This window comes from Neovison vison, chromosome 5 (genome assembly GCF_020171115.1).
Source record: "Neovison vison isolate M4711 chromosome 5, ASM_NN_V1, whole genome shotgun sequence".
In the NCBI taxonomy this organism is placed as follows: domain Eukaryota; kingdom Metazoa; phylum Chordata; class Mammalia; order Carnivora; family Mustelidae; genus Neogale; species Neogale vison.
The window spans coordinates 14,891,034-14,919,027 of NC_058095.1; the positions used below are offsets into that span (position 1 = coordinate 14,891,034).

Genomic DNA, 27,994 nt, shown 5'->3' on the forward strand with positions numbered 1-27,994 from the left:
CCCCCACCCCCAGCAACCGGCCAGGCGGCGCGGCCCTAAACTAAGGAGGCGGAGCTGAGACGGGGTCGGGACTGCTTGCTAACTCCAGGACCAGGTACCGGGCTGGCGGGGCCGCCTGGTGCGCTCCAGGGACCAGTCCTCTCCCGCCCTGACGCCGATTCCATCTCCTCAGGGGCGGGCCTTCGTCAGATCAGCCATCCCGCGCCCCCCCCCCCGCCCTCCACGGGTCCCTTTTCACCCCATCCTCCTCGATTCCCGCAATGAGAGGGGCTGCAGCCTGAGAGCAGGATAGGCTTGGGCCTGCCCGGGAGACGCCGGAGCGGAGTTGCCGGGCGAGAGAGGCGTGCGCCTGCTTTCCGTACCCATCTTTCCCCCTGACTCCTAGGTGGGGAACCTGGGGCCCAGGTGTCAGTTTGCCCTTCCCAAAGAGGTGGCCGATGCTGTGCTGACCCCCCTCCCCCATCCCCATCCATCCCAGTCTGGACAGGCAGCGAATCAAGCTTAAGAAGAGAGATTTAGGTGACTCCTTGAATCAGCAAAAACAAAGAGCTTCTAATTGTCCTGGTGTTTTCCAAGAATGTTTCAGTGCCCACGGTAGATTTGGGGTAGCGATGGGCGGTGGGGGTAGGGAAGTGAGCGCGAGGGAAGGGGAGTGGTTAAATAAAATTGTTCAAGTTTCCAGGAAATGGGGGACTAATTTTTCTGCCCAGCCTTCTGTTAAGATAACCTAGCATATTCTAACCCGACTTTCCCCGAAGAGGAAAGGCCGTTCGAACTGGTCCTTTTCTTACTGTATAATACCTGTTGAAGTACAACCGTAATTCAGTATGTATTTGAGGCTTGAGGACAGTGCTCCATTGACTGATTCATACTGTCTAAAGACACCCAAGACTGTTTTTTATTCTTGAGAATTGAAGAAACCGAGTCTTACTGGTTACCTGCCTTAGGCCAGGAACCTACTCAGCTATTAGTTACAGTGCTGAACTTGTAAAGTCTGTTCCCCCACCCTTCAGCCAGGTTTCTTAGAGTATCCTAACTCAAATGCAGTGTTTGTAGTTGTAACCCGAGACATAGAAGAAGTTTAGGAAAACAGTGACAGAAACAGGGGAAAAGGAAAAAAAGAAATAGAGTAAGGTAAACGAGTTCTTTTCTGTTCTGTTTGGCATCTGGTCAGCCACACTGTCAAATCGGGCCATGTCTTCTTGGTCAGTCATCATTCTATCTTTGCAGACACTGTCTTGACACTTCTCCCTAGACTTCTCCATTATCACTCTGGTTTCTAGAGCACAAGCATTGGAACACATCTGCCTGGTCCTCTACCAGTCACCTGTGTCATTCTGGGCATTTAACCTCTCTAAGCTTTAAGCTGCTGATCTGTAAAATGAGGAAGATACTACTTACTGTGAGCCGATCTCTGTGAAGCATTTAGCATATAGTAAGTTTACTATAAGTGTTTGCTGCTTTTATTATTTTTGCTATTAACAGTATAATAGATAAGTGCCCATCTGATGTGTTGGGCGCCACAGCACCTGGGAATGCAATAGTGTATAAGATGCACTTAGCAGTTGACATTGCGGTAAGTGTAAGGGTTGAATACAGAGACTGGATACCTAACAGAGGTGTGGGGTCGGGGGTGGGGGTGGGGGAGAATGATGGCCAGGGAGGACTTCTGTAGCACAGGGTACATGAGATGAGTAGTAAGGAATGACAGGTCAAAGTTAACCAAGTTGGGGGAGTGCAAGTGGTCCAAGAGGGGAAGGAGAATCTTTAAAGTTCTTCCTTTGGACTCCATTTCCTACCTTCCTTCAAGCATGATGTCCGACATATGGACTTATCCCAAGGCTTCTTTCCCAGCCTTCTCCTTTTTTCTCCCCATTTTCTCCTTGAGTGCATTTGTCACTGTATAGCTTTGGCTGCTAACTCCCAGGTCCACATCGCCGTCTCTAACATCTCTCTTAAGCATCAGTCTTACTTTTCTGACTGCTCTATCTTCTCACTTGGGATATATAACTATTTTCTCAACCTCAACATGATTTAAAAACTCGAACTCATCTTCCCACCAGAACCACTTCCACCTCTGAGTTTCCTGTTTTGTTGCTGACACACTACTCTTTCCCAGTTACTTGGGCACAAAAAAAATCAGAGTCATCAGAGTTGTCCACAAGTCGAATGGGTTCTGTGATAAGGCAGTGAGTCTCTGGCAGGGGAAGTTTTCAAGCAGAGGCTAAATAACCTTACATCCTAGGGTTTGTAAAAGCTCTTCCCCTGAAGGGTGGAGGACGGGCTAGATGATTTATGGTGTCTTAACTAACTAAATATAATTTCTTTATTTTTCCTTCATCCCCTACCCATCTATTTCTTTTCTGTTGTTGTTTTCTTTTCTTTTCTTTTCTTTTCTTTTTAAAGATTTTATTTATTTATTTGACAGACAGAGATCACAAACAGGCACAGAGGCAGGCAGAGAGAGAGGAAGGGAAGCAGGCTCCCTGCCAAGCAGAGAGCCTGATGCGGGGCTCGATCCCAGGACCCTGGGACCAAGACCTGAGCCGAAAGCAGAGGCTTTAACCCACTGAGTCACCCAGGCACCCCTACCCATCTATTTCTTAACATTCCCTCTGCTACAAGCTCTTATCACCCAAATATGGTCCCCTGTAATTGTGTTCTAACTGGCATTCCTTCCCCTGCGGATTTTGCACCTCCCATTCTTCCATTCATTTGCAGATTAATATTCCTTAGAACGTTTCTTAGAACGAGGCTTCTCAAACATTTGTCAATACACAGACCAGACCAGCAGCGTTACCATCAGCTGGGAGTTTGTTAGAAGTACTAGGCCCACTCCAGACCTTCTAAATCAACATCTGCGCTTTTAACAAGATCCTCAAATTTTGTGAATGCACTATAAAGTTTGAGAGACACTATCTTAGACCACTGTTTTGCATCTGTCACTTTTCTGTTCAAAACCTACAGTGGCTCCCTCTTGCCTGGTGAAGAAAATGCATCCTCTAGCATGCCCATTAGGCCTCTTCATTGTTCTCATATATCTGGAGCTGTGCTTCTGTAACTGGTTATACAAAGGGCTGACATAACTCCTCGGTATATTTGGTCAATCAGTCAACATTACTGAGTGCCTACTACGTGATACGCACTAGTCTAGAAACTGGGGGATTCACGCGTGGACAAAACAAAGTAAGCACTAAAAATGAGCACCTAATACCATTTCATGCTTGGAATTCCCATTTTCTTTAAGTCCTCTTTGACACTGACTACCCAGGTCTGTTCCAGGTTATAGTAACTGTCTTTCCCTTTGCTGAACACCATAAGGATTTGCCCATTTCTACGTATGTCTTCCCCAGACCTGCTGAATTAAAAATTTCTGAAGGTGGGAGTTTGAGCACCCATAGGTTTTTATAACTACATGAGTTAATTTGAAACACATCCTGGTTTGGGAGCCCATGTTCAGAAAACTGATGAAGCTGTTGGTGTGGTAGTCAAGGAGCAGTTCCTAGGTTTTGTTAATTTATAGTGTTTGGAGACTGACTTTACTTTCTATTTCCACTATTTTCCCAGAGCATAAACAGTTCCTTCCACAGATAAAAATCACCTTTTTATCTACATTAATATTCTGTTTTCCTTCTGTTGTAGACTACATATGGATATGGACTCTGCTTCCTCTTAAATTTCTTTTGCACGATGCTTTGTGTTCATTGTTATTAAGTAATGTGCTCTCTAATAATCTTTTTTTTTTTTAAATCAGTCAATATTTTTACTATTTCATGCCAGGATAAATGATTCTCAACATGGTGATGATCTTCTATAAGAAGATTAGGATAGGGGCGCCTGGGTGGCTCAGTGGGTTAAGCCGCTGCCTTCGGCTCAGGTCATGATCTCAGGGTCCTGGGATCGAGTCCCGCATCGGGCTCTCTGCTCGGCAGGGAGCCTGCTTCCTCCTCTCTCTGTCTGCCTGCCTCTCTGCCTACTTGTAATCTCTCTCTGTCAAATAAATAAATAAATAAAATCTTTAAAAAAAAAAAAAGGAGATTAGGATAGGGGTGAGGATAGATGCAATTTGGTAAAAATATATACATGATTTTAATGCCCCTGGATTGAAAACCATTGCTTTGATTTCTCTGAAGCAGTTCCAAGGATTCCAAGAACTCTGTGTATCTGATTAAGTTCCCACTCCCATTGCTATACTATATACTATCGCAATCCCTCAAAACCCCAACCCACCTCAAAAAAAAAAAAAAAAAGGAAACATGGCAAGGATTTTTTCTAGATTCTTCAAAAGTGTTTCTGATTATTTAGTCATTTTACCTTTAAAGTCATTTTTATTGAGATACAATTTACCTACAATAAAATATGCCTACATGAAGTATATGGTTTATTGAATTTCGACAGAGACACTTGTGTAACTATAATGCAATCAAACTACAAAACATTCCCAGCACCCAAAAAGTTCTTGTGTGTCTCCTTGAATTTGGTCCGAGGCAACCAATGACCTGCTTTCTGTCATAGTATTTTTACTTTTTCTAGAATTTCATGTATATGAGTATGTAGATTTATGTCTGAGTTTCACTTAACATGATACTGTATGTATCCATACTTTGTTCCCTTTTTATTCCTGAGTAGTATTCCACTTGTGAATATACCACGTTATGTTTTTTCACTTACCAGTCGATAGACATTTGGATTGTTTCCGATTTGGGGCCATGGTGAATAACGCTGTTATGAACATTCATGTACAAGTCTATGTGAACATATGTTTCTATTTCTCTTGAGTAGTCTTCTCTTTCTAGAGCAGACTTAGTGGGTCACAGAAAGCTACTAAACTATTTTCCAAAGTGGCTGATACAGTAGTTTGCATCCCCATCAGCAGTGAATGAGAGTTTCTGTTGGTCAGTATCCTTGTCAACCCTTGGTATTGTCAGTTTTTATTTTTAGCCATTTCAGTAGGTGTATAGTGGTATCATATTGTGGCTTTATATTACATTTCCCTGATGACAAGTGATGTTGAGCATCATTTCTTGTCCTTAGTGGCCATTCCTGTTCTTCTGTTCAAATCTTTTGCCCATTTTTTAAAATGAGTTGTCTTACTGAGTTGTACAAGTTCTTTAAATACTCTTTTTTTTTTTAAAGATTTTATTTATTTATTCGTCAGAGAGAGAGGGAGAGAGAGCGAGCACAGGCAGACAGAGAGGCAGGCAGAGGCAGAGGGAGAAGCAGGCTCCCTGCCGAGCAAGGAGCCCGATGTGGGACTCGATCCCAGGACACTGGGATCATGACCTGAGCCGAAGGCAGCTGCTTAACCAACTGAGCCACCCAGGCGTCCCTCTTTAAATATTCTGTATATAAAATGTTTTGTACACACACACACACACACACACACACACTTCTCTCTCAACTTGTTCATTTTCTTAGTGGTGTCTTTCAAAGGCAGAATTTTTTCATTTTCATAAAGTTTATATTTTTCTTTTTTATTTCATGTACTTGGTATTCTTTTTTTTAATTATTTTTTTCTTATCCCAACATCATGAAGATTTTCTCCTGTTTTACTTAGTAGTTTCAATTTTTTCTTTACTTCTGTGATCCATTTCAAGTTAATTTTTGTGTATCATATAAGGTAAGGGTGAAAGTTCATTTTTTCTAAATGTCTATTAAGTTGTATCTAGGTTATTTTCCCCCATGGAATTACTCTGGCCCCTCTCTTGAAAATTAATTGCCCATACATGCATGGATCTATTTCTGGATTCTCTGTTCTGTTTCATTGATCCATTTGTCTATGCTAGACCAAAGTACACTATCTTGGTTACTGTAGCATTAAAGTAAGTCTGGAGGGGCGCCTGGGTGGCTCAGTGGGTTAAAGCCTCTGCCTCCGGCTCAGGTCATGATCCCAGGGCTCTGGGATAGAGCCCCCCATCGGGGCTTTCGGCTTAGCAGGGAGCCTGCTTCCCCTCTTCTCTCTCTGCCTGCCTCTCTACCTACTTGTGATCTCCGTCTGTCAAATAAATAATAATTAATAAATAAATAAATAATCAAAGTCTGGAAATCAGGTAATAGAAGTCTTCTAACTTTGTTCTTTTTCAAAATAATTGTGGCTATTTTAGGTCCCCTGTATTTCCATATAAATTTGAAGATCAGTTTAGCAATTTCTCAAAAGTCTGCTGGGATTTTGATTGGGATTGTACTGAATCCATACATAAATTTGGAGGGAGTTGACATCCTCACAATACTGAGTCTTCCAATCTATGAACATAGCATATCTCTTATTTAGCTTATCTTTAAATACCTCTTAGCCATGTTTTATAATTTTAAACACACAGGTTCTTATTCATAATTTTAAAAAATTATTCCTAATTATTTTATGTTTTTGTTTGTATTATAGATAGTTTCATTTTTAAAAATTTCATTTTCTAATTGTTCTTCGCTAGTATATAGAATTACAATTGGGTTTTGTAATTGAGCTTCTTTCTAAATTCATTTTTTTAGATCTAATAATTTTTTTGTATAATTCTTAGAATTTTCTACATACACAATCGTGTTGTCTATTAATGAAGAGTTTTACACTTTCTTTTCCAATTTGTTTGCCTTTTGTTTCTTTTTTTTTTTCCTTTTTGCTTTGGCCAAGACCACTAGTACAATGATATACAGAAGTGATAGGAGCAGACATTCTCGTTTCGCTTCTGTTCTTAGAGGCAAGTCACTAATTCTTTTTACTACTAAGTATGATGTTACCTTATACATTTTTCCTATGTATTTTATCATTTTAAAATATTTATTTATTTATTTATTTGAGAGAGGGCGCGCACTCATGCTTTCTTGGAGCGCTCCCTCCAAGAGAGGAGGGAGAGGGAGAAGCAGACTCCACACCGAGTGCAGAGCCTGATGGCAGGGCTTATTCTCCTGAGATTGTGACCTGAGCCGAATCAAGAGTCTGATGTCTAGGGTCGCCTGGGTGGCTCAGTTGGTTGGACGACTGCCTTTGGCTCAGGTCATGATCCGGAGTCCCAGGATCGAGTCCCGCATCAGGCTGCCAGCTCCACAGGGAGTCTCCTTCTCTCTCTGACCTTCTCCTCGCTCATGCTCTCTCTCACTGTCTCTCTCTCAAATAAATAAATAAAATCTTAAAAAAAAAAAAAAAAAGAGTCTGATGTCTAACTGACTGAGCCACCCAGGCTCCCATTTCATATATATATTTTTACCAAGTTGACTTGGTAAATTCTATTTCTATTCTATTCCTATTTGACTGAATTGTTAAATCAAGAATTGGTATTGAATTTTTTCAGATGATTTTTCTCTATCAAGATGGTTTATTTTTTTTTTTCTTGTTTACTCAGTTACTCTGGTAAAATTACATTGATTCTTTCTTTTTTTTTAAAAAAAAGAAAAGCTCTAATGCCCAGTGTGGGGCTTGAACTCATAAACATGAGATCAAGAGTCACATGCTCTACCAAGTTCATTTTTTTTTCTGCTCACCCTACCATTTCTTTTAACTCCTTAAAATTATTATTTGCATACAACTTTGGACAAAAACAGTTTGGTATATATTGATTCATTTTTTAGTATTAAAACAGTCTTCAGTCCCTGAGATTAACCCCACTTGGTCATGATGCATTATGCTTTTAGTCACTCTAGATATAATTTTTTAAGATTTTTATTTATTTACTTGAGAGAGAGAGATCACAGAGGAAGAGGGAGAGGGAGAAGCAGACTTGCTGCTGAGCAGGAAGCCTGATGTGGGGCTTGATCCCAGGATCCTGAAATCATGACCTGAGCTGAACGCAGATACCCAACCGACTGAACCACCCAGGAGCCCCTCCAGATATAATTCTTAGCTATAAATTAACCAAACATAAAACAAGATCAGGATGATATGAAAAAAGAAACATCTGAGAAATGGCAAAAGTTCTTGGAAATGTATAAACAAAATTTAAAAATTAGTAGAAGGGTTAGAAAATAAAATTGAAGAAATATCTTGGAAAGTAGAGTTTAAAATAGGAACAAAACAAGTATAAATTAATTCTAGAAGTATGTTTTTATTAGGAATTCTGTAACATAAAAACAGAGAAAGTGGAGGAGACAAAATTATCAAAGAAATAATACAAGAGGGATGCTTGGGTGGCTCAGTTGGTTAAGTGGCTGCCTTCAGCTCAGGTCATGATCCCAGCGTCCTGGGATCGAGTCCCACATCAGGCTCCTTGTTCGGCAGGGAGCAGGCTTCTCCCTCTGCCTCTGCCTATCACTCTGTCTGCTTGTGCTCACTCTCGCTCCTCTCTCTCTCTGACAAATAAATAAATAAAATCTTTTAAAAAATAAAAGAAATAATACAAGAATATTCTCCAACATTGGAAGATCAAAATTTCCACATGAAAAAGGCTACGGTAGGAGAGCCTGTTTGGCTCAGTCAGTGGAGCATGCAACTCTTGATCTTAGGGTCGTGAGTTTGAGCTCCACGTTGGGTATAGAGATTACTTAAAAAAAATAAAATCTTAGGGACGCCTGGGTGGCTCAGTTGGTTGGACGACTGCCTTCGGCTCAGGGCGTGATCCTGGAGTCCCGGGATCGAGTCCCGCATCAGGCTCCCAGCTCCATGCGGAGTCTGCTTCGCTCTCTGACCTTCTCCTCGCTCGTGCTCTCTCTCACTGTCTCTCTCTCTCAAATAAATAAATAAAATCTTAAAAAAAAATAAAATAAAATCTTAAAAAAAAAAGGCTAAGTGCAGCTAGCTTAGAAAGCAACTAGTCTAGATTGTAGCATGGGGATGGAGAGCCTTAGAAAAGCAATCTTTAGGGAAAAATTGGAATGGATGAGTTCGAATGTATGGTAAAATATATTGATAAGACAAATAGCAGAGATGTACTTTGAAAAAGTCAGTTAATAGATATGTGGAAAACCAAACAAGTAAAAAAAAAAAAATGAGTCCATTATTAACTCTAGGAAAGCAAATAGTGTACAAGAAAACAGATGTGGTCATCTTTGCCTCAGCTCTGAACCATGTCATAACAATGTAAATGTGGACTATTGATTTAATCAAACAATACGCCAGAATTGTGTTAAGAATGAAAGCAAGAGGGGCGCCTGGGTGGCTCAGTGGGTTAAAGCCTCTGCCTTCGGCTCGGGTCATGATCCCAGAATCCTGGGATTGAGCCCCACATCGGGCTCTCTGCTCAGCAGGGAGCCTGCTTCCTCCTCTCTCTCTGCCTGCCTCTCTGCCTACTTGTGATCTCTGTCAAATAAATAAATAAATAATCTTTAAAAAAAAAAAAAAGAATGAAAGCAAGAAAGTAGGGTGCAGGAAGGTGATGTCGGACAGTGTAGTCTTCATCTACCACAGTAGAAATTTAGTAGATACATATCTAAAATGGCCATATAAACATTTTTTAAAGAGTGCTAATAAAAAGCAGGATAAACAGCCAAAAGAAGTGAAGCTCATTACTTCTGGGAAAGGATCAGTGGGGAATTCAGTAAAGAGAAATTTAAAAATTAAAGAAGAAAACCACATAATAACAAACCCGTCTTTTCTTATAGAGATTGCGGTATTTCCAAATGTAGTGGCTAGAGTACATCCAGTTTTATTGCCTCTGAAAGTTTCTCTAAACCAGTCTTCAGAATCTAGAAATTTATAGGTCTGGTAGAGTGCTCTTAGTGGTAGACTCATAGAGGAGGCTTTTGTTCATCAAAAGGCATTTCTATAAAAGGAGATTTGACTAACCTGTTTCTATTTTCCTTTTAGGCTTAAATTTTTGAAATTGAAGTAGGTCTACACATTAGGAACTCATGTCTTTTCTTGTAAGTAAACCAGAGCGAATTAGGGTGAGTGTTTCTATTCTTCCGGCTTTACTATTTTTATTTTCTGTAAAGCAATGTGTTTTGGCAGATATTGTAGGTCGTTTTTATGTGATGCTCAGAATCCTCTGGAAGGGAGGAATGTGGGAAGTAAAGCAGATATTACAGCCTCCATTCCTGAGAAAAGAGCTTGCAGGTAGAGGCTGACCAGAGACACCAAATACACCCACCAGTTCGTCTAATAGAGAAGAAATGGAGGCTTATTTTATGAATATCACTCATACAAAGTTAAATGAGTAAATGTCCCTTTTCACTATAGATATGTAATTGCTAATAAGCTGCCTATTTCCTATGTATTTTCAGCGAGTTTGTGTTTTAAAAATCAGTATCAAATTATCATTATTGGAACATTTTTTCTAAGTATAATCATGAGTTTTAACTGAAGACTCTTTAAATGTGAAAAATGTTATTAAGCCTGAAAACTTCACCAGCTAAAATGACCTCAAGAGCAAATACTGGATTTAGCTTGTTTGTAAGCTTCCTTGACTTCATAAAAGAGTATTATATTTTATTTATTATCAAGTATTTAATTTCTAAATGCAGTAGGAATTATTTTCAAATTCTGTGACAAGGAAGAAGTGCTATATGACATGTGAACATACCACTTTCTTTAAATGTTAAAGTATATGTTATATTTTGTGATACAGTATACATTATTTTTTATACCAAGTTTTTTTTATTATTATTATTTTGGGTGTTCTTTTTTTAATTTAGAAAAAAACTGATATAGAGGAGGACAGAGACTGATGTTATAGTTCCAATTCAAAACACATCTTATACATCGTATTTCTGAAGGTTACTTAATCTTCTCTTTTCTTTGTGTATATAAGAATAATTTATACTGGAAAGAGTAAACTTCACTGTTAAGAGGAAAAACAGAGTCTCTCCCTAGCCTGAACTCTGTCTGGTGGAAAGAATGCCCCCAAGCCAACCTTGAACACTATTTCTCAAGTCAAATTCAACCTTGATTTCCATTACTTTTACATATGAGCTTTTTCTCTGTGTCAACCTTGCCTGATTCATGTGAAACCAGACCACTGATGAGTATTAAGGAAATCCAACACTCATTTGAAATAGGATAGTAAAGTGAACCATGATTGGGGAAGTAAGTGTGGTCCTTGTAAACCTGGTAGAAAATGTAAGTGGTGACGTCTTTAGAAATCCTAGTGGATGAAAGAATATTCAGCTTACTGTTTTCTTTTACAAATTAACAGAGGTTGTGAAAAACTGTTTGATCTCTATTTTCCATATTATGAATTCCAGTAGCATTTTTCACATTGGCATTCATGATCCAAAGCATCTGTAATAATTGACAGCCATTGAGAGAGTCAGATGGAATCAGAAGGTAGTTTTATGTATGGGAAGGACAAAAAACCTTCTTCGTTATTAGGGCCAGTACTACATGTTTCACAACTATCTGTCAGATTTGAAGATTATTTATCAAATTAGGGCAAAGAAGAATGGAGAAAGGAGTTAACCTATTGTTTTCTGTTGACTTAAATCCAGGATTCTTTTTAAAAACTGTCCATAGAAATGCATCTTAACTGTATGGCATGATTCTGTTTTTGTAGTTTATGTTGTCTAATGGCTGATAGCTAATTTTTTGTGGCTTGGAAGAAATACTAATTCTTTTTGGGGTTTTCCTCTTTAGCGGTGGGTCTCGGAAAAGTTCATTGTTGAGGGATTAAGAGATTTGGAGCTATTTGGAGGTAAGTACAGTATGGCATTTTGCCATCACTTTAGGGTAATGTCACTTTGTTGTGATTTGTTGACTAAGTTAATTGTAAGGGCAAGTGTAAACGACAGCTCTTCTATTCATTTGGCGCCATTTTGAATCCATGGTTTCCCAAAGATGTGAGGACTCATCTGGCAGTTGACCTTGGCCTGTCTTGATTGTTAGAAAGTCAGTATTTACTTAAAGTCATATGTATTTCTTCCAAGTATTCATCCAGTTGGAAGACATATTCTTAAAGGAAAAAAACTAAGTGTTTAAAAGCTTCTAACCTTGAAGATTTTAAAAATAAAATTATTAGAACGAAGGTAGCAATGATATAAAAGTTTTGGTTTACTGATCAATCTAGTTGACTCATCTTTTCATGGTAGAAATTGTGAGACTTAAGAGAACTAAGGAAAAAAAAATCTGTCAGGACAAAAATATTAACTGACTTCCTGTTGTAAAATCTACATGCTGATTTCGGAAGTTGTAACCTTGCAGTTTTGAGGTTTAATAGGGCCAGGCATTTGCCTTTGATTCTTTTCAAATTGAGCCTTTTCAAGAACTGTGATCTTAATTTTAGGCAAAGAAAATTCTTTTCTACACAAGTAATAGTAATAGAGCCCCATTCTTTGTGTCTGGATACCAAGACACTCTTCGGCTAAAGAGGCAAGTTATTAGATTGAGTGCATCTGTTGACTAATCCCCCCCCCCAAAAAAATACCCTCAGATTGACTTCAGTCATTGAGAATTGAAACTTGTTAATTACTAGGTGATACTTGTTTATTTATTTTCCCTAATGTCACTCAAAGACCTTCCAGAGGAGTATTATTTGTGAACTCTGTCAAAGTATTATGTTTTAGACAAATGAGAGTTTAGAAAAATGATGAGGTATTTTTGTTTTAGTTCTGAAGATTAAAAATGAGCTGCACAGTAAAGGAAAAGCTAAATGGGAAGAAAAATACTATACTCTGGTCCTGTTGTCATTTTCTTCTAATCATAAATGGAAATACCATGGTTTAAAAGTAGACATTGGCACTGGTGAAAATTGAGTTGGAAGTCCAGTTTATAATTAATTAGTTAAAAATATGCCAGTATATGTGAAGTGAATTAAGGATTTTGGTTTCAGCATCTTGAGTGTAGGATCTCTGGCAGACTTTTGACAATTCCCTTGTCTCTGATCTGAGGAGAGTGAAGGGATTGGTCTGTATATTGTTTACAGCTTGATGAAGTATGTATTATGAGGTTTTATACACCTTGGAATTTGCCTTCCACTCTGTAAGATTGGATTTGATTTCCTTTAATCTATTCACTTGGCTTTAACAGACTATCTTAAGCAAATGTACCTGCCACTTGTATACCAAAAAACTGATATCCAAAGCAAAAGAAAAAAAATCTTATTTTGACGAATTAAGGCTAATTTATCTGTGGCTAGTCTCTTCTAACAATACAAATAGATGCTTTGATTTCTAACTTAAGATACTTGGAAATATGTGATCATTCCAGTACTTTCCAGTTAAAAATCAACTTTGATGATTTTTCTCACTTTCATAAAATGATAAAAATAAAAAGTACAGATACAGAATTTGTCTGATTTAAGGGCAGGATGTTATTTGAGTCGTCCTTTGCTTTATTTCACCTAGAGTAGCAGAGGGCCAAAAAGCCCTTGCTTTATCTGTATTCAGAATAGAATGCATGTGACGGAAGAATCTAAGTGGGTAACGGTCTCATGTATCCATGTTGCCGTATTAAAACATTTTTGCCTTTTTTTTTTGGAAAGCCTGTTTTCTGGTCTCTGCACTTTCTGGGAAATAGCTACATATCTCTGCAACTTTATAATGAATGTTTTGTTCACAATATAAGACCCTGAAACCAGCCTATTGAAAGTAACATTGTGTGCTGATGGAAAGTACACGTAAGACTAGAATTACAGCAGCTGAGTTATACTTGCCAAAGAATACCCAGAGAATAGTAGCCTTGCCATCTTTTGAAGATCCAGAGATTCATGTTTATAAAACACCCATCTACATGTGATGTTTTGACTGTGAGTCTCTGTGTGTGTTAGCTAGTGTTTGTGTGCATTGTATGTGTTTATAACTAACCCTGTGGGCACTTTTTACCATTATGACTCTTAAGTGGTTCCATAAGTAAATGTCGTCCTAAGTGTAATCATTGCTGTTGTGAATGTGGATGTGTCTTCTGCTAAAAAACAAAATGCCAACAACCAATTTCTCTACTCCAGAACAGCCTCCGGGTGACACTCGGAGAAAAGTAAGTGACTTTCTAGGTTCTAGCATGATGGCTGTTGCATGGGGATGACTTCTTGTGGAAATTTGTGGTTTTGGTTGGCTTATCATTTTGTGTTTCCGCTTATCTCAATGAGTTGTATTTGTAGTGTGGAAATTCAGGTTTCACCCTGGAAAGATTTCAGTGGGTACTTTGGAAGCTGAAAAAGTCTCAGGCACTTTTTGTCTCTGTCTTGGGGATTAAGGATTCCTCCCCTTCCCGACCCTACCAGTTCCCCACCACCCCTCCAAAGAAAAGAAAGTTTCAACAATCTAAGATGTGGTTATCTTTTAGTGTCTGGTGGTGCTACATTTTCCATCCAATTAGGTCTATTGCTCATTGATTTCAGTCCACAGAGATCATACAGAGCTCTACCTCGATTATAGGCCGTACCTCAAATCTACCTTAAAAACAAAACCCCACATTAAAAAGTACAAAACAGAGGTGCATTTTTTTATTGGCAAAAGTTGGAAGACTCTTTTCCTGCTTCCTACTCTTGTAGTTCATTTCACCAATATAACACCAGATGTGCACTGTGTACCAAGCTGTTTTTGATAACATAAATCAGTGTCTCATAAAGAGAGGGGAAAAGAACCTCCAGGGTCTCCTCTGCGCTCCCCCCTTCCCCAAAAGACTTCTTGGTCTTTTCAGGTGACAGACATATGCACATTTTGCCGGCAGCCCCACAGCTGAAGGATGGTGATGTTGACTAGGAATTTTTGAGCAAAGCTTTGGCAGATTGAAATATGTTCTAGTCAGGAGACCAAAAAACATTCCCTGTACCATCAGTTAGATATTTTTCCAGAACAGAATGCCCATTATATATAATTTTTATGTTTTCACAGCTGCTGGCATTATGCTGAGTTATCCTGTGTGAAACCTGGTGAGGGGGTGGATATAGCATTTCACAAATATTGTCTTTGTGTGCTCTATTGTACTTCATCTTAAACTCTTTAAACAAAGTTATTTAATGTTCATTTCTGGCTATCAGTAGCTTATGTATTGTCCAAATGCTTCAAAATGAATAAAATGGTTTTCATGGCAAGGGGAACTAAGAAGCTTTGCTAGAATTAGTTTCTCTAGACAATTTGAGATTGTACTTCATGCTAATACAACTATGCCATGCTGTGTTTAAAGAGAATTTCATCCTTTTCATCTGAATTTTGGCCTTTTCTAACTCTGAAACAGTATACTGAACTAACCCCCTTTCTTGTGGCAATATCAGACCCGACCTCTTCCTTTCAAAATACTGTCTTTGTTTGCTTGTTTTCCTAAATAAAGGTTGGTTTCTCTCTGAGTTCAGACCTATAGAACATCCACAAACTAGAACTCGCCCATTTTGGGATCATTGCCAGTGAGATGGGAACAGCAGCCACTAGACTAGTTTATCTCATGCAATTCCCGATTGCCAAGAATTCACATTCCCAATTACCTAAAGAATCTTATTTCCTAAAATGAACACTTTTGAGTCATTTTCTGTAGTCAGCAAAGATAGTAGAAATACTTGCCAAGTTACTATCTAATCATACCAAGAGTTTACTACATCGTTTCCTACCTAGGCTCAACAGGGGCGTGTCCCTAGTGTGTAGCCTACTAGACAGTACGTCTTCTATGCACTTGCAGCAAGGAAGAGGGACATAGGTCATAAAAAAGTATCTACCAGTTTTTCCCAAGGGAATTATTTAAAATGCCTTTAATAAGTACTTTCATCTCACAACTCCAGCTGTCCATCTTAGTCTCTATATCAAATTACAGAAATATTAAGGAGTTTTCCTAGAAATCGGAGGAGAGAAGACCTTCAAATATATAGTAGTTTTAGATTTGTTCTCATTGGGACTATATTGCTACTTGCTAAAAAAATGCAGTACTTCCTTACAGAACAGATTCTGTTCTATAAAGCGCCCCTAGTAACAAGGGATCTAGTGCGTGTGTCACATGACAGCAGGTGTTTTCAGTCTGGGTCAATATACTGAACTCCGTCTCTGGTGGAACTGGCTGGTACATGTCCCCAAGCCTCTTCAGCTCATGGCAATGACAAGGTCATGGGCAGGAGACCTTCCCAGTTCAAACTAGACCCATGCAAACCTGTTCTCATGGGTTAAGTATAGCAAGTTGGGGATGTGGTAAGGGATGTCATTAGAACTAGGCAGGGGCCAAGTCACGTGGATCCTCACAGGTCAGAGCAGGGACTTAGGGTCTGCAAGCCACCCCCTGAGTTTTATGTTAAACTGATGACACCGATGTTATTGAGGAGTAGATTAATATTTCAGAAAACAGGATCCAAAGAAGAACAATAGGTACAGATAGTGAGAGGTAGGAAGTTAAGAAGATGGGACTCAAGACTAACTTAGCTTGCAGCTTGTCAGTTCTAAACAAATGGTAAGGGGCGCCTGGGTGGTTCAGTGGGTTAAGCCTCTGTCTTCAGCTTGGGTCATGATCTCAGGGTCTTGGGATCGAGCTCCACATCGGGCTCTCTACTCAGCAAGAAGTCTGCTTCCCCCTTCTCTCTGCCTGCCTCTCTGCCTACTTTGATCTCTCTGTTGAATAAATCAATAAAATCTTAAAAACAAACAAACAAAACAAATGGTAAGCTGCCATTTCAGAGCTCCTGGTTTGGGTTTTTGTTTTTTTTTTAAAGATTTTATTTATTTGACAGACAGAGATCACAAGTAGGCAGAGAGGCAGGCAGAGAGAGAGAGAGAGAGAGAGAGAGAGGAGGACGCAGGCCTCCCACCGAGCAGAGAGCCCGATGCGGGCTTGATCCCACGACCCTGGGATCATGACCTGAGCTGAAGGCAGTGGCTTATAACCCACTGAGCCACCCAGGCGACCCTAGTTTGGGCTTTTTGGTCACATTTTGTCCCTTGGTTGTGTATCTCTCACCTGTCTGAGGCACTTGGGAGGTATCTTAGCATTATTCTGAAGACCAGACAGTGTCAAGAAGCTATAATGGCTATCATTGATCCTAGAGTTTGTTTTCAGAGCATTGGAAAACACAGGTAACTATAAAAACTAAAATCAAACCAACCTTAACCATTTATCAAGCTCTTCTTAGGATTCTCTGTTTTCTTCATTTTCTCTGTTCCATCTGATTTGTCGAACAGGAGAGTGACCAAACAGTAGGCAGTAAAAAAGGGAGGAGAAGAACAAAATTCATATTAATTGAATACCTATGAGACACCAGTTAGTGCTAATCTCTTTCCATATTTCATCTCATTTTATTGTCACAACAGCCCTATGAACTGGGAATTTAATTTATTCCACTAATGAGATAACAGAGACCCTAAGAGTTTAGAGTGACTTACCGGGTCACAGAGCAAGTGATAGACCTGAGTTCAAGTTCTGTCTCTCTCTCTCTGGTTCCTGATCCTATAGTCTTTGTATTGTACCATTTATCTTGCTTAAAATTGCCTTTCCCAAATTATCTTTTCCAAAATTTAACAAAAAGATTTCTGGATAAGTAGATTTGGGAAGTGCTAGGTTAAACAAAGTTAAACAAGTTTCCTTACTATAAAACTTCTCAAAACGAGCATGCCATATGATTCTTCACAAGGAAGAAAATGCCGCCTTTGCTCATTTAATTGAACATGTAAACTTTTTTTTGTGTGTTAACTGCCAAGATCAGTGTTTCAGGGGGCTTACTTTGGGGGAAATCTTGCATTAAAACAACCCAGTAGAAAAATGGACAAGAGAAACAAAGAGGCAGTTTCACTTGGAGTAACCCACATCGCCAACAAATATATGAAAAGATGTTCAACCTCGTTAGTAATCAAGGAAATGTAAATCAAACCCACAATGACATTGGCAACAATTAAGTCTGATTAAGTGATGGAGGAAAATGGACCAAGGAAAACATGCATATAATGCTGGAGGGAGTATAGATGGGTATAACCTTTTTGGAAAACAATTTTGCATTAGATGGTAAAGTTAATCATTCATTTACTCTGTAACGTACCAATTCCGTTTCCGGGCCTAAGCTTTAGCATAGCTCTTGTACATACGCATCAGGAAACACATTCAGATGGGTTTCCGATAGCACAGTTCATAATAGCAGAACGGAAAACAACCCAAAAAGCCCATCGACACTGGAATGGATAAACTGAGGTAGAGTCATAAGATGACTATTACATAACATGGGTATATAGCATTGCTAAACACAACAATATGGATGAATCTTAGATACAGAAAAACTGAATTAGAAATTTGCTGACCACGCTCTCTTCCTTGACGAGAGTCCTCTTACTGTCATAGTAAGTGGTGCAAGAGGAAGAACCCCATGTGGTTTCTATCCCCACTGGCAGCATGAACTCTTGAAACCAGATGTGCTTGAAACGTCAGGGACACCCTGCCAGGTGGTACCACCATGCCAGAACATTCTCGACTCACTCTCTTCTGGCTAGCGCCGAGTCTGAGGCCTGTCGTCTGTTCACAAAGACCTTTTCCTAACTAGCGCTCAGGTTTAGGAACATAGCATATGGAATTTGAGCTGGCCTAAGGTTCTACATTTCCATAGGACACACGTCTGAAGAAAGATGATCCAAAAGAAAGAAAAACATGACCCCGAAATCATGTAAATAAATTTAGGTCTGGAAGAAGGAAACAGCCTTTTGAGCTGAAAGAAGAGCTGTTGGTCTGCCATTGATTTTGATGGGCACTCTTCTTCTGGACCTCAAAGGCCAGAGGTGTGATGCCCCCCATCCTAACTGGCTGAAGTCCCGCTTCATGTGTGGCAGGAACAGGGAAGCGGGTCACTTCCGCCGCCTGGGATGATGGCTGAGACCCGACAGTTCTGTCCCTTGCCTGCAGTCATGTGTGCTGGCTGATTTTTTTTTTTTTTTTCTTTCCTTGAAAACGTCAGGGAATAATTGGTCTGGGCTCTTAGTTTGCTAAAGAGTAGATTTCTTATGGCCTCATTTTCCCTATACCAAGATTCAGCATGTGACCTTTGAAATCTTGTGTTCAGGACCATAAAATAGGAACCCCCCCACCTCTCCATCCCGCATCTCTTTTATAAACATGGCTTTCTCCAGACATCCTGTCCCCAGATAAGAATATCACAGTTTTTAGCAAATAAGCCACTTGTTGGAATGGACAAGCAAATCAACAGTCGACTGAAACGGGGCCTGTCCCTTACTCCCAGTGCTATATAGTACTCACATTTACTGGCTCTGATATTAGAGCTGGTGACTACATTGAACATCTGGTGTTTCACATTTCTCATCGAATAGTGCTGGAACAATTTCTTTGCCCCAGAGTCAGAATTTGTGTGGTTAGATGCCAGTCTCCTCGTGGGTCTGAATTGCCACCTCCCCCTCCCATCCCACACCCAGTTTTCTCTTACTAACCTATTTTTCTTTTTCTTTAGACCAATGAAGCGAGCTCAGAGTCGATAGCATCCCTCTCTAAACAGGAGATCATGAGTAGCTTCCTGCCGGAGGGAGGACGCTACGAGCTACTCACCATCATAGGTAAAGTGTAGCGACAGCCTCTCTCAGGCTCCAGGGTCTCCTCTGCACGGCGCCCTTCCCCAGAATGTGTGCCAGAAGCTGTGAGCTAGTTAGCAGGCTTCAGGGGGACAAACTTGGGGGCCTCCTCTGCTTTTGTCTTCCAAGTATGGGAAAAGAGCTCTTGTTACCAGGAGAGAAGCTCTTTTGCAGTTTTTCCTTTTTGGCTTGTACACTTTTGATGTCCTGCGCCGTAGTCAGTTCGAATGGTTGGTGGTAGAGGAACTGAAAGACAAATCGAGAAATGTCAGCCATGAGGGTAACAGTAGTGACGATTTTAACTTGAATCTCCTTTTTAGATCAGGTCTCTTTAAGGCAACCTTTCTTGCACTTGTCCTTGTTTATGGCCATTCCCCTTTTCTTTTAGGCAAAGGATTTGAGGACCTGATGACCGTGAACCTAGCAAGGTACAAACCAACAGGAGAGTATGTGACGGTACGAAGGATTAATCTGGAAGCCTGTTCCAATGAGATGGTGACATTCTTGCAGGTAATAAAATGTGAATGGGACGCTGGAAGGGTGGGCTCTTAGTTCTAGTAGTAATCACCAGGCATCTCTTACATCTGTCTTCTGAAAGTAGCTGGAAGCAAACAAAGGTGGACTAAACTGAGATGTTACAGAAGCTCTGAATGAAAAATCCTTCTTTATAGTCCCCTCCCCTTCTCCAAAGACTGCTTTGTAGCTCATTTATTCACTTGTTTACTATTCAGAGAGGCTAAGTAACTTGCCTGTGGTCACACACACTTGTATGTGGTTGAGCCAGGATTCAAACCCGGGCAGTCTTGTTCCAGATTCAGGGCAGCCTGCTCTGCCATGACAGCCGTGTTCCAGTGTCATCATCCTGTTAGCCCAAGGTTCCTTTCTGTTGGAGAAGCAAGTAGCTGCCCTCTTGTTAAACAGGGAGAGACCACAGATCTGGTAGCTGGCCGGGGGCTAGACTCTCCTCCACTGATGCAGGCCTGCACTGAGAACCTCTGAGATCCAGGGCCTGGGTCGGTGTATTTTCAGCCGTGGACGTGCAGCCTGTCTCCTACTTCATTCATAACGTGTCTCTGAATTCATGCTCATCTGATGGTGCTCTAATACCCACCCATTCATGTGGTCGGAGCAGTTTTGTGGGTTTGAGGATGGAACTGAAAGTCCATCCCAGCTTAGTTATTTGGGAAGAAAAATATTTGGTTTATTCTAGAGCATGTTGGACTTTAGGATTCTTTTTTAATTTTCTGGAGCAGTGGACAGGTAGAAGGTATAGCTTCTTTGACCTTAGCTCATATCCCATCTCAGGACCCTGGAGTGTCTGTAATTCTTTCGCCCAAATTTATTTTAAAATCCCATAGGTCTGGGGCACCTGGGTGGCTCAGTCCTTAAGCATCTGCCTTCAGCTCAGGTCATGATCCCAGGGTCCTGGGATTGAGCCCCACATGGGGCTCCCTGCTCAGCAAGAGGCCTGCTTTTCCCTCTCCCACTCCCCCTGCTTGTGTTCCCTCTCTCACTGTGTCTCTGTCTGTCAAATAAATAAAATCTTAAAAAAAAAATCCCATAGGTCTGACACTTTCCGTGACCGCTCTCCCTCCCGGGTTGCTGGAGAAGCCCCTTCGGATATCTAGTACTTATCGTTTGCTCTCTGGTGCTTTGTTTCCTTGTTCTGTCCATTACAACATTTTCCTTTACAATGGGAAAGCATTCTTTGTTTTCTTACCTTAAAGAGGAGTTCTGTGCCTTGGCCCTTGAAGTCAAGCTAAGCTCTAAGCTCATTGCTTCCTAAGTCTTGAGTCAGCAGTTGGTTCTCGATTCTGAGGTAGCGAGCTGGGACCCTTGATTGTGCTGTTGGCAGTCTCCCTGCAGACAGGGAATTTTTCTTGAGGCTTTGAAGATCGGCTGGTGGAGCCAGACTCAGGCAGAAGCTGGCAGAGCAGTGCTGGGCTCCGTGTGGAGACCGCAGAGCCTGGCCTGTGTCCGCTGGCTGGCCTCTGGCCCAGGCTGCTCCCAGGACTCTGAGAAGAGCTCCGGAAGTACTAGGTCACCATGTTATTCATGGCGTCCGGCGCGCTTGATTCTGACTTCCCCTTACCATTGCTTTCAGGGGGAGCTTCATGTCTCTAAACTCTTCAGCCATCCCAACATCCTGCCATATCGAGCCACCTTTATTGCAGACAATGAGCTGTGGGTTGTCACATCATTCATGGCGTATGGTGAGTGGGACAAGGGTCCTGGCAGAGAGCTGTTCTGGGAACTCTGTTGTCAGCCGGCTGACGTGCAGCTTCCCTTCTCTGTTACCCTTCCCCCGGCCCCCATGACTGTTTTCTTCAGGTTCTGCAAAGGATCTCATCTGCACACACTTCATGGACGGCATGAATGAACTGGCGATTGCTTACATCCTGCAGGGGGTGCTCAAGGCCTTGGACTACATCCACCACATGGGATACGTACACAGGTGCAGTCTCGGGCACAACCGCCCCTTCCGAGAGCGCATGAGCCCTCGAGGAAACGGTGGGAGGTTGACTGAAGTTAGTGACGTCAGAGTTTAAACCAAGGCTCAGTATCCTGTCCTCGCCTCTGACTTGGTAGACAGAGCATTTGGTCTGTCAGTTCTGACTTCCTCTTTACTGAGTGACTTGGTCCTGAGAAGAACATCTGCCCCATCCCTTGGAGCACCCAAACTGGTGTATGTGCCCCAAAGTCGCCCTATATGCCGAGAGGCCCGGGGGAAGGCAGGTTGCTTAGTAGATGGTATCAGGACAAGCAGCTCACAGTAGGGAAGATAATGAAACCGGACCCCTATCTAACTCCACATACAAAGGAGCAGTTCAGATGGCCTCAATGTCCGATGTGAAACTACAGACTTAGATAGAAGGAAATACTTTTGTGACCTGAGGCATCGAAGACTGTCTAGATATTTTAGAAGTATAAAACATAAGACAAACAAATTGACGGATTTGATAATATCACGATTAAAGATCTCTCTCCAATGAAGGACATCAGGAAAAAAATTAAGAAATGGGTGACAGGGTGCGAGATGTAAGCTTTGTGTAAAACACACAGGAGATTTGTAACAAAGAAATCCTGTGCATCAACAAGAAAAGGATGGCAAAGCAATAGAAAAAAGAGCAAATGATTAGAAGTTTATAAGAGGAAGTCCAAAGGACTAACTGTTGTATAAAAAGATGCTCAAAGCTAGCAATAGTCAGAAAAGCAAATTAAGGGGCGCCTGGGTGCTCAGTGGGTTAAGTCTCTGCCTTCAGCTCAGGTCATGATTTCAGGGTCCTGGGATTGAGCCCCATGTTGGGAATCTCTGCTCCGCGGGGAGCCTGCTTCCTCCCACTGCTCTCTGCCTGCCTCTCTGCCTACTTGTCTGTCAAATGGATAAATGAAATCTTTAAAAAAAAAAAAGCAAATTGAAACAGGATGCTGTCACCCTGTACACCTGAGATGGGGATAAGGTGGAGGCGGCCCAGGGCAGTGAGGAGGCGGGGTCTCCTGTCCACACAGTGGAAGATGCCCTGACAGGCGGGGTCGCTGGGGACTGGGACCATTAGTGCTGCTCCAGGTGGACACCCCAAAGAAACCCTCAGGGGATAGGTGTGGGCGTCATCGTTCACATTCATGTGGGGTTAGAGGCAGCGTCCGTGCTCCTCCCTGGGAGAGCGGATGAGTAAAAGTGTTAGAACCTGGCCCAGAAGTACAGGCAGCAGTTAGGAGCAAAGCTGAGTTGTACGCAGGGGGCAAGATGGAGGGATCTTATAAACAGCACTGAGAGGTGAAGGGAGAATGGGAGGGATAACACAGCACCGTTGGGTAAATTGAAAATATATGCATACAAAACCATGCTACACTTTATAAGAATACCTACAAACAAAAAAGTATAGCTCGAAGGCAGTAGATGGTAGGGGAAAGCAGTGGTCTGGGAGCATAAAAGAGAATTTTAGCAAAATGTAAGTAAGTTTTAAAATCTGGTGATACGTAAATTGGGTCATGCTACTTTCTCTTTTCTCCTATATGTGTTATATACATATAAATATGTGTTTATGTATAAATGGCCTGAATATATACATGTGTAAGACACACAGCCAGACGCTGCCCGGGAGAGAGCTGACTGGAGCTGGTACGTGACGATCAAAGGTTTGCGGTGTGAGGGGCTCTGGCTGCCCCGTGACACCCCCTCTCCGCCCTCCCAGGAGTGTCAAAGCCAGCCACATCCTGATCTCGTCCGACGGGAAGGTCTACCTCTCTGGTTTACGCAGCAACCTCAGCATGATCAGCCACGGGCAGCGGCAGCGTGTGGTCCACGACTTTCCCAAGTACAGTGTCAAGGTTCTGCCTTGGCTCAGCCCAGAGGTCCTCCAGCAGGTCTGTGCCCCGAGTCCTGAGGAGTCCCCATCCCTCACCAACTCAGTGTCCCAAGGGAGCCTTCAGGAATTTCCCAGGATGGGGAAGGAGTGAGGGGTGGAGTGAGGGCTTCTAGAGGGAGGGGTTCCCTGTTGGCACGTGGACCTGGGAGGCCTCTCAGCGTGGGTGTTGTTTCCCCTCGGGGGGGTCCCAAACTGGGCCGAATACTATTTCAGCCCCCATCAGAGGCCTTCCCATCTTATAGGAAGAGTGAGCCTTTTGGAAGTAGTTGGTGCTCTCCACGCCCCTCCACTAAGCAGGAGCATAGGCCCCACATTTCTTCCTTCTTATTACACAGCATCAAACATTCCTTCCTTTAAAATATCAGCTACTCTTCGGTAGTAAGGAAGAGGAAGGCTAAGGAAAGTGCGCTGGATTGAAGACAGGCATTCTGTTCCTCTCCCCCATGCCCTTCTCAAGCTATAGGTGGAGTGATCTGTGGGGTTTTTTTCTCCTGATTTAGAATCTTCAGGGTTACGATGCCAAGTCTGACATCTACAGTGTGGGAATCACAGCCTGTGAGCTGGCCAATGGCCACGTCCCCTTTAAGGATATGCCTGCCACCCAGGTGAGCCTGCCGCCTGGTTTCCTTCTTGCCTGCCCCCCTGCATGCCTTCCCCTGCTGTGGAAGGGGACCCCAGGGCAGGAGAGCTCAGGAGCAGGCCCACTGCTCACTTCTGTAGGGCCTGGAGCAAGAGTACAAACGGAGGCCCACGTGCCATGTGTCTGTTTAGATGTATAAATCAAGCTAACACATTTTTATAAATTTATAAAATATATGCTAGCCTCCTACTTTGATAAATATACCTGGAAGGTCTATTTCTAAATTATAGTTCTCAGACTCCTCAGGTTCTGTGCTACCTGCTACCACATTTTGGCCAATACCTTTGGAACCTTTGGCTTACAAGTTCAATTTCTTTTCATGCCCCTTACAACAAGTGCCCTTTGGTCACTCCTTGGCACGCACAGCCAGTGGCATCGTGTACCTTTGGGAGACAGCCTGGGGGAGAGACTTATCCAGGCCTTATCAAGTCCAGGAAGCAGACTTGGGATAGCTGGGCAAGGATTACTTTAGTCCTAAGTACCCTGGAGCATGATCTAGAACTGGGTTGGGGGGGGGGTTGGCTCTAAGCGAACCTCTCCTTAAGCCCACAGAATGCCCTATGGGAGAAGGGGCACTTAGAGAATGGCCAGAGGGGAGCTCTGTAGAGCAGGGGTCCCAGGGAGGCTTCTAGGAGGAGGTGACATTTGAGCCTTGAAGGCAGATATGTGAAGAATGGGAAGTAGAAAGAAACTCTTGGCTAGAGGGAACAACATGTGCAATGATCCAGAGTCAAGAAAGGATAGGATCTGGGGAATGGCAATAGTTACAAATAGCTTAAGTACAAGGCACTTCCCGGGGGCTGCTAGGTGATGTGGCTGGAGAAGGAAGCCAGAGCAGATCCTGAAGGACTTTGTGTGCCACGCCAGGGCATTTGGTTCCTAGCCCAAAGCATGTGGAGAACTGCTGGTGGCTTCTGAGCCCAGAAGCAATAGCCTCAGATGCATTTTGTTAGATTACTACTGCAGGTAGAAGACCTAGCAGACTAGTTAGGAGAGTCATGGAAACATACATAAGGAATCTAGAAAAATTTAAGTCCATCGCAGAAAGGAGCTCTGGGAAAGTGAAAGGCTATGCGAGGTGAACAAGAGGTACGGACCCAGAAACAGCATGGTCCAGTAGCACTTTCTGGGATTGTGGGAATTCCTTATCTGTGCTGCCCAGTACGGTGGCCACTTACAGTGTGGTCAATGAGATGGAGGAACTGAATTATCAGCCAAATTTAAAATCACTTAAGTATAAACAGCTGCCCATGACTGGTGGCAGCACAGCTCTAGAGAGCCTTCCAGGTTTCTGGCTCCGCAGTTCACCAGGGCAACCCCAAGGACGGCAGTCCCTGAGGTGGGGCTGGTTTTGCTCGTGTAGAGTCCGAGGACTTCGGCCCAGCCGCCCTAGCGGAGCCTGCCCCTGGGCTCCCGTGCAGCCTGCCACAGGGACAGCCCGGGGCAGGGTGGGGCGGGTGCCATGTAACGCACCCCTTTGGACCCACAGGGGCACCACAGATTGGAGCCGGGCTCCAAACAAAATGACCTGATGGCCGCCTTCACTCTAGGGTGGGGGCTCTACGGGTGGAAGGCTGTGATCACGGTGTCGTATAAACGGGAGAGGAGACTGGGAGCCCCTTCCGTGCAGCCGTAGTCGGGGGGTGCATTTCTGTAGGCCTGCTCCTTGGCACTCTGGCCTAGCTAAGGGAGGGCTGCTGAGCCTGCGACCCGCATTGCTTCTGAAAAATCAGACGTACCCCACTTCTCTTTTCTCTACTCCCCCAAATTTGTATTTTGGGAAAAGTGTATTTGTAAGGAAACGCTATAGATCTCCCAGGGGCCCCCCCGTTCAGCCCGGGTCCCGGCTCTGTCCTCCCCAGATGCTGCTGGAGAAGCTGAACGGCACAGTGCCCTGCCTGCTGGACACCAGCACCATCCCCGCTGAGGAGCTGACCATCAGCACCTCACGCTCAGCAGCCAACTCAGGCCTGAGTGAGAGCCTGGCCCCCAGCACCCCCAGGACCTCCAATGGCGACTCGCCGCCCCACCCCTATCACCGCACCTTCTCCCCTCACTTCCACCACTTCGTGGAGCAGTGCCTTCAGCGCAACCCAGACGTAAGGTATCCTCTCCGGGCTGAGAGTGGGCTTTCGGGGGAGCGTGGGGGGCTGGCGGCGGGGAGGGGGGTGAAGGCCAAGTTCGAGAGGACACATCTGTCCCGGAAAGGGCTGGGTTCCTGGAGGAGTCCCGAGCCCCTGTGGCCGGAGGGATGATCACAAGGGTTTACTAAGAAGCCAGCCTGGGTGGCTCTGGCTGTCGTGTTTCTGGGGGCTGATCGAAGAAGTAGAGGCTGCCCGAGGATAAGGTGTAAGCAGCAGGGTTTGGGAAGTCTGGGGCACAGGGGTGATGCTGGTCTCTCTTCCGCTTTCTCTGCAGACCAAGTGCCAGCACCCTCCTGAACCATTCTTTCTTCAAGCAGGTACTTTCCCGAGGCTCCCTGGGGTGGTTTTTCCCTTGCCTGTGCTTGGAAACACCCTGCACCACCTTTGCTTTGGGATCCTTAGTGTGTATTCTCCCCTCCTCCCTTCGAGTCAGAGCGATGGCCCTGTTTCCGGAGCCCCTTAGAGGCGCCGCTCCTTCCTCTCCCAGAGATTTTGGGCTCTAACAGGCCAACTGTCATGGGGCCACTTGGCCCCGTGGTGTCCTGGGAACCAGAGCAACGGGATCCACCCCTAACTGTCTCTCCCCCCTCAGATCAAGCGACGCGCCTCAGAGGCCTTGCCTGAGTTACTTCGCCCCGTCACCCCCATCACCAATTTTGAGGGCAGCCAGCCTCAGGATCACAGCGGGATCTTTGGCCTGGTAACAAACCTGGAAGAGCTAGAGGTGGACGACTGGGAGTTCTGAGCCTCTGAAGAACGTTCACATCTCCGTCCCCCCGAGGCGAGGCATGAGCCCCGGGGGCCCTCCCCGAGGGCTGGCCACATTCCCACCCTCCTGGGTGCAGATTGGGTAGAAAGGACATTTCTGCCACCAGAGTTGGCCGCTTACTCACTGAGAGAGAAATTCCTGAAGAGAAACCTTCTTTACTGCTCCGGGACTTCTGAGACACAAGGGAATCCCGGGAACCAGTGATCAGAGAGGCCGGGAAGCTGACATTCCATCCTGGGAGCTCAGGCGACCTCTTCAGAAGGAAGAGATGCTATTCTGGCCCCAGAGGGCTGAAGGCCAAGCCCAGGGTTTGACTCTTTGACCCAGGGGACTGTGGGACTTCCTCTTCTCACTCTTGCTGTCCTACCAGGCTGTTCCATTCTCTTCCTCTGCTCTCAGATCCTATAGGTCCACGGAGGGGCAAGCAATAAGCAACTGCCTCCCATCCCAGCCGCCAGACCACGTCCTAATAATTGAAAGGAAGGGCATTTTTTCTTGTCAAGCACCAAGTGAAGGGGGCAGTCCCTCCTTATCCCTCTCATTGCTTGGGCTGCAATCTAGAACTTTCCCATAGTTCATCGTGTGGTTCATCCCTTCCCCACCAAGAGTCCATCTTACTGCCTTCTGCTGGCTGCCTTGAGGCTTTCTCCAAGGCCACAATGTCTTGCCTAGCTTGAGGATTTAAGTCCTTATGCCGCTTTAGTTTCATCGCCAGAACAAATTAAAATTTTTGGAGACTCCACTG

The 27,994-nt window shown here is 43.4% G+C and overlaps 1 protein-coding gene across 4 annotated transcripts; it reads left to right on the forward strand.

Moving 5' to 3' along the window:
* STRADA (STE20 related adaptor alpha) lies at window positions 1-27,991 on the forward strand. Of its 4 annotated transcripts, none has more exons than XM_044247649.1 (13): window positions 1-94; window positions 9,731-9,810; window positions 11,495-11,552; window positions 13,800-13,828; window positions 19,209-19,311; window positions 19,715-19,836; window positions 21,431-21,539; window positions 21,658-21,781; window positions 23,523-23,694; window positions 24,197-24,301; window positions 26,199-26,440; window positions 26,755-26,797; window positions 27,073-27,991. In XM_044247649.1, the coding sequence occupies exons 2-13, from the start codon at window positions 9,775-9,777 to the stop codon at window positions 27,223-27,225; spliced, it is 1,296 nt and encodes a 431-aa protein (XP_044103584.1). In that variant the 5' UTR covers window positions 1-94; window positions 9,731-9,774; the 3' UTR covers window positions 27,226-27,991. The 4 variants fall into 4 exon arrangements, with proteins under 4 accessions (XP_044103584.1, XP_044103585.1, XP_044103587.1 ...); XM_044247650.1 differs by having other exon boundaries at window positions 9,731-9,786; XM_044247651.1 differs by lacking the exons at window positions 1-94; window positions 13,800-13,828 and having other exon boundaries at window positions 9,780-9,810.
* Window positions 27,992-27,994: the final 3 nt, after the last annotated feature.

Bases quoted from the DNA above. Each gene is read 5' to 3' on its own strand.
- STRADA (XM_044247649.1), top strand. From the start codon at position 9,775: ATGTCTTTTCTTGTAAGTAAACCAGAGCGAATTAGG. The intron at 9,811-11,494 runs GTGAGTGTTTCT...TTTCCTCTTTAG, and splicing joins GTAAACCAGAGCGAATTAGG to CGGTGGGTCTCGGAAAAGTT. The intron at 19,837-21,430 runs GTAATAAAATGT...CATTGCTTTCAG, and splicing joins AGATGGTGACATTCTTGCAG to GGGGAGCTTCATGTCTCTAA.